Source organism: Argopecten irradians, chromosome 10 (genome assembly GCF_041381155.1).
Source record: "Argopecten irradians isolate NY chromosome 10, Ai_NY, whole genome shotgun sequence".
NCBI classification, from domain to species: domain Eukaryota; kingdom Metazoa; phylum Mollusca; class Bivalvia; order Pectinida; family Pectinidae; genus Argopecten; species Argopecten irradians.
Genome location: NC_091143.1, coordinates 22,837,152 through 22,846,862, shown reverse-complemented (window position 1 = coordinate 22,846,862; position 9,711 = coordinate 22,837,152). Strand labels below are relative to the sequence as shown.

Genomic DNA, 9,711 nt, shown 5'->3' with positions numbered 1-9,711 from the left:
ACAGTATCAAAATTATACATGTTTAAAGTTAGAGATTTTGAGTACGAAAACATAAACTTCGTCTTTTTCCTCGTATTTTATTTAATATCTGAATGGTAAGTGTCAATATCTTTGCATCAAAATGAAGATTTCTGTGTGCAGATTCAAATACAACTGGGTTTCATTGAATAAGAATAACGGTTATCTGTTAAAACAGTGTGTTTTGAGGTCAAGAAACACAAATATTCGTTCTATCATGAAAACATAGATTTCAGGACCGAAGTTGTAGGGGGTGTCTTCGGCCAGGTTCGAGCAAAGTTTATTTGTATATGGCGTTCAGGACCGATAACTCATTACTGATTTTGTGACTGTACTGATTGAACGTACCAAGCTCAAATCAACAATACACAATGTCTGCAGCTGCAACACCTAAAGCGAAAAAGGCCACCAAGGCTAAGAAACCAACCCATCCTTCATACAAGGCGATGTTGAAGGCTGCAATCACCGAACTGAAGGACAAGAAAGGCTCATCTAGGCAAGCTATCAAGAAATACATTCTGTCCAAATACAAAGACTTGAGCGACGAGAAAGTCAGCAGGGGTGTCCGAAATGCCATCAAGAAAGGGCTTGCCGACAAAAGCATTGTCGCCTCAAAAGGATGCTTCAAATTAGGAGCAAAGGCAGAAAAGCCCAAGGCTAAAAAGCCAAAGGCAATTAAACCCAAAGCAAAGAAAGCCGCCAAGCCAAAGAAGACAGGAGAGAAGAAGGCTAAGTCAGCAGCAAAGAAACCAAAGAAGCCTAAAACACCAAAGAAGAAAACCGCAAAGTCACCAGCAAAGAAGGCAGCAAAGCCTAAGGCAGCTAAAAAGCCCGCCGCAAAGAAACCAGCAAAGAAATCCCCAAAGAAGGCAGCGAAAAAGCCAGCAAAGAAAGCAGCAAAGAAGTAAACTGTGAGTAGACAAACTTTTCTGAGTGATACGTATTCGTTGGATTTCTTCGTAAGGCAGCATTTTATGTGGCACGTGTGAAATACTGATCGGAAAAAACAATGCTCCGGTGGCCGTTTCATAATTCATGGATCATCATTAACATTATTTGTGTTTTGTGCATCGATGCCACAGTTGACGCGAGTGCATAAAGAGTCCAAAGGATGGACGCCGGACGTCATCAGTGCTGGACAGTAAAGGACTCGTGGTTCGGTGTATTTTATTAACACTTATGTCAGTCATTCATCATTTAATTCATTCATATTTTCATCTATTCATTCACCATTTCAATCGTTCATTCATTCATCACTTCATTCGTTCATAATTTCATTTTGACATTTTCTCATCTCCATAAACCATTTATCATCGGCGTTGTTTTTACTCACGAACATTTTAAAAGTAATGAATGGCATTGTTATACCATCTTGTGCTATTTATTATGACCCGTTGTTTTATTTCTTCTATGAAGATCTTTATATTTATTGTCATATTTTAACATGAACTATATAAAACTTTTAAAAACCTTTATTTGTATTTATTGTTGTGTTTAGCATGGTATAATTGTTACAAAACATCCACGGAGTCGTGAAATGATAATTTAACCATCACCTGAGAAATGACCGAAGGAAATGTAATTTAAACACCAATCTGACCCTACACCTACTGTTTAAATAAAGTGAACTTTTGACATATCCGAGTGAGATGCATAATGGCTTTATACCCAACATCAGTTAGAGTTATCTCGCTTTTGTCATCAGACATCCATATGATACAATGACGCCACGATAGAATGCCGTATATGGTGCCAACGGTCATAGAAACAGCACTGCTAGATACTGGACACCAAATGACTGACCATTTATATAGTATTTTGACTGTATTATGACGGATTTATCTGTGTGTTCTTAATAGTATTTTTTTAGTGTTACCGCCTGTCACTTAGAGCAAAACGTCATTATCAGGGAAAACATTGTAATTTCTGCTCAAAACCAGATATTAATTATTGATACACAGAATTTCCTCATGATCACCTTCAAGGTCAGAAAAACAATAGAAATACAGAATAGGCCTATGGTGACATGTGACTTCAAGATTTCAAAATTATTATTTACACTCTTCAACAATGGTTGTGATAAGAGGTGACGCAAACAGCGGAAGCGGACTGGAATAGATTCCAGCTGTAGAAACAAACACGTATTATATAAAACAAACTTTCTTTCGCGGTTATTAAATTCTGCGATTTCCGTTTAAAATTAAAAAAAAAGTTTGTGAAGATAATAATTCACGGACTTTAACATTAAATGGGAGTTCAACTTGATAAATATCTTGTAAATGTTAATTCGCCAAGTGAAAAGCCCACTACCTTTCCGAAGCAAAATTTGAATGTTTTTAAAATATTAATAACATATGAAAATACATATCGATGGCCTAAGATGAGGTAACAAAACCAAAAATATGCAAGATAACTGTGGAGATTCATTTCGCTGTTTTGACGTCTGGTGCAATATTATTCAACTAACGCGCGGTATTTCGGACGACGGCAGGAAACATGAGACGACTTGCGTTATGAAAATAAACATTTAAACAAACAAAAAATAAAGTTTCAAGAAGATGACATTGAGTGTAGTATTAACGGTAAGTTAATTACTTTGCGACTCTACAAAATTATCGATCTCGTTTTACATTCCTATTGTAATAATTAAAAGACGTTTTGGAAAAGTACGGGCATTCGCGAATGTACTTTGATCAGGAAATTCGTGAAAGTAAATCGCACCTTAAAAAAAATTGTTTACGGTAACTAAATACAAAAGTCATTGGTAAAACTTCAGATTGTTTCGAAGTAAAGTGATCAAAGCACTACCTAGTCCAGACTTCTCGAAAGACAAAAACAACGCAGATTTCAGACCGCAAAGTATCGTCCAGCAATCTATGTAGGATTGTATTAAGTTAAAGTAAGTTTTATTTACTTTGAGTCTGCTGACTCACCAGTTGGATATACATACATACATTAACCATGGCATTTTCTTTTAAGATATACGAATTCATGTCATTTAGAACGAAGTCTCATGGTGACCTTTTCTAATCGCTTCTTGTCCGTCGTCGTCCGTCGTGCGACGATAAACTATTTATATTTTTTACTTCTTCTCCAAAACTGCTGATGTTATTTCAATGAAATAATGCCTAAAAAAAGAGTAAGGCCAATCAAGATTGTGAATTATAGGGTCCCAATCCCCATGGGGACTGTGGGAGGGGCCGAAAGGGGTAAAATTTACTAAAATTAAAAAATAAATCTTCTCTACTCATGCACAGATGTGATAGAATCAAATACTCTTAATAGATAGAAAGGTATTTAAATCCTATACAAAACTCGTGAATTATATGACCCTGGGGGCCCTAATTTCCCCCTGGGGAGGGGGTTAACTTTACTATGATTTGTATAAGGAAAAGACATTTTTTGAGCATTATTTGGTCATTTGCACAACGGGTAAATCTTTTTAAGCTGAGCGTAACTAGAGTACCAATTGTATCTATAGTCTGTGGTGTGTCCTGGCAATTGTTCTGGACAGGACATTAACGTATCCCAACAGGGGCGAGCGCTGACCAGCGCTAGGCCAAAAATGATGTCAAGGGAAACAGGAATAAGGAAGAAAGAGCAAGATAGGAAGAAAACAAAACCAGTATCCCAAATAAAGTCGGCTTTTACGATCCATGTCAAAGGAGTACATGTACAATTCTTACCATGTGTATTTGTTGAATTAATTTCATATCATTAAAGGTTTAAAATCTTGGTTAATTTTGTATCGCTACTGTAAATTGGAATAACGTACAATAAAGCAGGCAAAATTGGCAAGGGAAATAACTCTAGCAACGTTGTCAGCATTTCATTGCACAATGAGAGTTATCGTTCTTCTGTTACTGTATTGTGTATTTTATTTTGAACAGCTAGTGAAACCCTCTATTCCGACTCCCTATAGGACCAGCCCGAGTGAAACACACTATTCCGACTCCCCATAGGACCATCACGAGTGAAACACTCTATTCCGACTCCCCATAGGACCATCACGAGTGAAACACACTATTCCGACTCCCCATAGGACCAGCACGAGTGAAACCTTCTATTCCGACTCCCTATAGGACCAGCCCGAGTGAAACCCTCTATTCCGACTCCCTATAGGACCAGCCCGAGTGAAACCGTCTATTCCGACTCCATATAGGACCAGCCCGAGTGATACCCTCTATTCCGACTCCCTATAGGACCAGCACGAGTGAAACCCTCTATTCCGACTCCCTATAGGACAGCCCGAGTGAAAACCTCTATTCCGGCTTCTTATAGGACTAGCTCGAGAGGACAAGCCCGAGTGAAACCCTCTATTCCGACACCCTATAGGACCTGCCCGAGTGAAACACACTATTCCGACTCCCCATAGGACCATCACGAGTGAAACACTCTATTCCGACTCCCCATAGGACCATCACGAGTGAAACACACTATTCCGACTCCCCATAGGACCAGCCCGAGTGAAACCCTCGACTCCCCATAGGACCAGCACGAGTGAAACCCTCTATTCCGACTCCCTATGGACCAGCCCAAATGAAACCCTCTATTCAGACTCCCTTTAGGACCAGCCCGAGTGAAACCCTCTATTCCGACTCCCTGTAGGACCAGTCCCAGTGAAACCCTCTATTCCGACTCTCTACCAGGACTATCTCTATTCCGACTCTCTACAGGACCAGCCCGAGTGAAACCCTGTATTCCGATTTCCCATAGGACTAGCCAGAGGGAAACCTTCTATTCCGACTCCTTATAGGACCAGCCCGAGTGAAACCCTCTATTCTGATTTCCCATAAGACTAGCCAGTGTGAAACGCTCTATATCGACTCCCTATAGGACCAGCCAGACTGAAACCCTCTATTCCGACTTCCCATATGACTGGCAAGAGTGAAACCCTCTATTCCGGCTTCTTATAGGACTAGCCCGAGAGGACCAGCCCGAGTGAAACACACTATTCCGACTCCCTATGGGACCAGCAAGGTTGAAACCCTCAATTCTGACTCCCCATAGGACCAGCACGAGTGAAACACACTATTCCGACTCCCTATAGGACCAGCCCGAGTGAAACCCTCTATTCCGACTCCCTATAGGACCTGCCCGAGTGAAACCCTCTATTCCGACTCCCTATAGGACCAGCCCGAGTGAAACCCTCTATTCCGATTTCCCATAGGACTAGCCAGAGTGAAACGCCCTATTCCGACTGCCTATAGGACCAGCCAGACTGAAAACCTCTATTCCGACTCCTTATAGGACCAGCCCGAGTGAAACCCTCTATTCCGATTTCCCATATGACTAGCAAGAATGAAACCCTCTATTCCGATTCCCTAAAGGACCAGCCAGACTGAAACCCTCTATTCCGACTCCCTATAGGACTAGCAAGAGTGAAACCCTCTATTCCGACTCCCCATAGGACTAGCAAGAGTGAAACCCTCTATTCCGACTCCCCAAAGGACTAGCAAGAGTGAAACCTCTGTCCCGACTCCCTATAGGAACAGCCCGAGAGGACCAGCCCGAGTGAAACCCTCTATTCGGACTCTCTATAGGATCCTTCCAAGTGTCTAAGTACTTTATCAGCTTCAGGTTTATAATAAAAATTACAGAAGTTACCTTTATAACTTAAAAAAATAAAGCGCGACCTTACTTCAACAAGGTCAGCGTGTAGTGTCTTGACACCCTAAGGGCTAATGTACGCCCACGGAATTTGGCTGTAAAATGAATAATTACGAGTATTAATTGTTTTTGTTCATAAAACATATCTGATATTCGTGTTTGTGTATTGAAAATCTCGATTCCTAAAACCAAAAGTAAGTGATAATCACGAATTGACGGCGCTGCCAATCCTCTACCATTGTGATAGACGTACGGTCGCGCGAATTGCGCGTGCTGAACTAGCTACGTCCACAGGGTCTGCCCACATCTTCCATTTACTGTCATGTTAAATGTTTAATGTGTTTTGACACTTGCCATCGGGAAATGGCAATGTCGGACAAAGGTCAAGTACGTCCGTGGAGGTAACAGACGGGTTAGGGACGAGTTCGCGCTGTACTGGTAAACAACTGAATGGAATAGCCATTAATTAATCCCGAAGTTCTGTCATGTAAAAGTTCATGGTAGTGCCACATTATATGAGTCACTGCCAAGGTTAATGCGATGGTTTTACAATCAAGTACTTCTGAACTTATAAAGACGAAATCTAGGACATTAAATTGGTTTGCCGGTGTAACGTTGGATATTGAGCCACCGTCGAAAACTAACCTTGGGTCATTTATCAACGTTGGAAAATGACGCAAATTCCCGTTGAAAAATTTCATTAAAGCGAATTTTTCACACCTGTCCATTGAAAATGAACCCCGTTGAAAAATGAACCTATAAGAACTAAGAATGTATCATTACGTAACCCTACGCTACAAACTATATCTCGACAAACACTTACACATTTACTCATCCCAATCGACTCGATCTATCGTTTTATCTTTGAAAAAAAAGTGAATGTCAAAATTCGAGGTCATTATTGTCAATGGCCAAGGTTCATTTTTATACAGTTTTATTTATTTTTTTACGATATTATAAAGCAAATGAGTGCAGAAATGGAAAAAGAGTCATCGCACCAAGGCCTTGGTTAATTTAGTTTAGTTTATTTTTGTTTTACGTTCTATTCGGTTTGATTATGTGTGATATAGTGTGAAGGCATTTCGAGATTATTGTTATGACGGGAGGCGATAACAGACCTGGGTTAGGGTTAGGGTTAGACCTAGACAATTCGTCGAGGGTTTCCCATGGTAATTTTCCAACGGTTATTTTTCAACAGACGTGCCGTTGAGAATTGACCCTCGATGCTGTCAGTTTTCAACGACATGTTCAATATTCAACGACATTCGGGGTCAGTTTCCAACGTTGACAAATGACCCGAAGTCAATTTTCAAAGAAGGTCCGTTTTCAACGTTATTTATATTCATCATTTGTACAACGAACCATCTAAGACATGTTTTGCTTCGGGGTTTTACCCCAAAAATTAGTTACTAGAAAATAACATCTCATTTGCACAAATTTTTATTTAATACTTTTCACTTCCGGTTCACCATACAAAGGCTCTATTCTTGTACTATCGCAAGAGTCGTAAGGGTCGTACATATGTTTGTTTGTTGTTGGTTGTTGTTTTTTTTTTTTCGTTTTTTTTTCTCCTTTTTTTCTTTATTGTTTTGTTGTTTGCATTACACATTCTATATGAATCAATGTAGAATAGTCATTGAATATTTGTCTTTGAAAAACAGCATTATCTTCCAAATGGTCATTGATGATGTGTTTATTGCGTATCATTCAGTTGTATCAAATAGTGAATTTGATACAGAGGTATGCATGTACTGTACATGAAATGTATCAACGTGTTCATCCCTAGACACCTATATTACTAATATTGGAGGACCTTTTCGAACTTTAACTAGTTCCCTATGACCTGTGTAACCAAAGTACTAGGGAATGGCATGAAATATAAATACCACACCAATTTCTACCAGGCTGCGAGATCACCGAAGTTTTGTAGATATACCGATAGTGAAATGTAGAGAATTCCATTCATAAACTATATCAAACAATTCACACGCAATATGACCCATCCCATTATCATTGTGAAATCACACACAGATTAAGTGTAGTCGTTTTTTTTATGAATGGGATAGTTTTTTATGAATGGAGAGTAGGAATTATTAACCCCTAGTTTTAGGTCAATCCGTATGTAGGTTTATCCTAAAGCAAACCATCACAATAGCGTTGTAGACAGTAAGTATAATTACGTGTAAATCGACACATTAAAATCAGAAGATCTAATTTCCATTTCAATTTAAAATGATGTTATCTGGTGCCCGGCAGCATCTTGTTATCTGGCGCGGGAATATTAAATGGCGTTATCACCGAAGTTATGATCTACACCGCATCGATACACTTCCGGTTTTAGTGCGAAAGAAACCAATGTCATTCGTACTCTTGCCAAGTCATCATCTCTCAATTTGTTATTTTGAAAAAAAGTTATTTCCAACGTAACGCAACAAGTCAAAAAACAAATAACTGTAGTTGTAGTCCACGAAATAGTTTTTGGTGGATATAAAGATGTCACACTCCCTCAATTGCTATTCTGAAGTGATGGGATCTTAACCCATTACTGATCGACTTTCGTCCATTGCTATTCTGAAGAGATGGGATCTTAACCCATTAATGTTTGACTTTCGTTCATTGCTATTCTGAAGTGATGGGATCTTAACCCATTACTGATCGACTTTCGTCCATTGCTATTCTGAAGAGATGGGATCTTAACACATTACTGATCGACTTTCGTCCATTGCTATTCTGAAGTGATGGGATCTTAACCCATTACTGATCGACTTTCGTCCATTGCTATTCTGAAGAGATGGGATCTTAACCCATTACTGATCGACTTTCGTCCATTGCTATTCTGAAGAGATGGGATCTTAACCCATTACTGTTTGACTTTCGTCCATTGCTATTCTGAAGAGATGGGATCTTAACCCATTACTGATCGACTTTCGTCCATTGCTATTCTGAAGTGATGGGATCTTAACCCATAACTGTTTGACTTTCGTTCATTGCTATTCTGAAGAAATGGGATCTTAACCCATTACTGATCGACTTTCGTCCATTGCTATTCTGAAGAGATGGGATCTTAACCCATTACTGATCGACTTTCGTCCATTGCTATTCTGAAGAGATGGGATCTTAACCCATTACTGATCGACTTTCGTCCATTGCTATTCTGAAGAGATGGGATCTTAACCCATTACTGTTTGACTTTCGTTCATTGCTATTCTGAAGAGATGGGATCTCAACCCATTACTGATCGACTTTCGTCCATTGCTATTCTGAAGATCGTTAGCCATCGCATTCTAAGAGACATGTCCATCATCATAATACTGCTCTTCCGAGAGCGTGACTTTCGTCTATTACTATTCTAAGAGACACGACTTTCGTCTATTACTATTCTAAGAGACACGACTTTCGTCTATTACTATTCTAAGAGACACGACTTTCGTCTATTACTATTCTAAGAGACACGACTTTCGTCTATTACTATTCTAAAGACAGACTTTCGTCTATTACTATTCTAAGAGACATGACTTTTCGTCTATTACTATTCTAAGAAACATGACTTTTCTTTCTATTCGTCTATTACTATTCTAAGAAACATGATTTTCGTCTATTACTATTCTAAGAGACACGACTTTCGTCTATTACTATTCTAAGAGACACGACTTTCGTCTATTACTATTCTAAGAGACACGACTTTCGTCTATTACTATTCTAAGAGACACGACTTTCGTCTATTACTATTCTAAGAAACGTGATTTTCGTCATTAACTATTCTAACAGACACGCATTTCGTCTATTACTATTCTAAGAGACAGAGACTACGACTTTGTCTATTTGTCTATTCTATTCTAAAGACACGACTTTCGTCTATTACTATTCTAAGAGACACGACTTTCGTTTTTCTAGATCTTTCGTCTTTACTATTCTAAAGACATGACTTTCGTCTATTACTATTCTAAGAGACACGACTTTCGTCTATTACTATTCTTAGAGACATGACGTCTATACTATCAAAGATTTCGTCTTTACTATCTAGAGACATATTTCTTACTATTCTAGAGACATGTTTTCGTCTGATTACTATTCTAAGAGACA

The 9,711-nt window shown here is 39.0% G+C and overlaps 1 protein-coding gene across 1 annotated transcript; it reads left to right on the top strand.

Annotated features, from left to right (window-relative positions):
• Nucleotides 1-328: 328 nt before the first annotated feature.
• LOC138333404 (late histone H1-like) lies at nucleotides 329-1,491 on the top strand. Its single transcript, XM_069281759.1, has one exon. The coding sequence runs from the start codon at nucleotides 390-392 to the stop codon at nucleotides 924-926; it is 537 nt and encodes a 178-aa protein (XP_069137860.1). The 5' UTR covers nucleotides 329-389; the 3' UTR covers nucleotides 927-1,491.
• The last annotated feature ends 8,220 nt before the right edge of the window (nucleotides 1,492-9,711 follow it).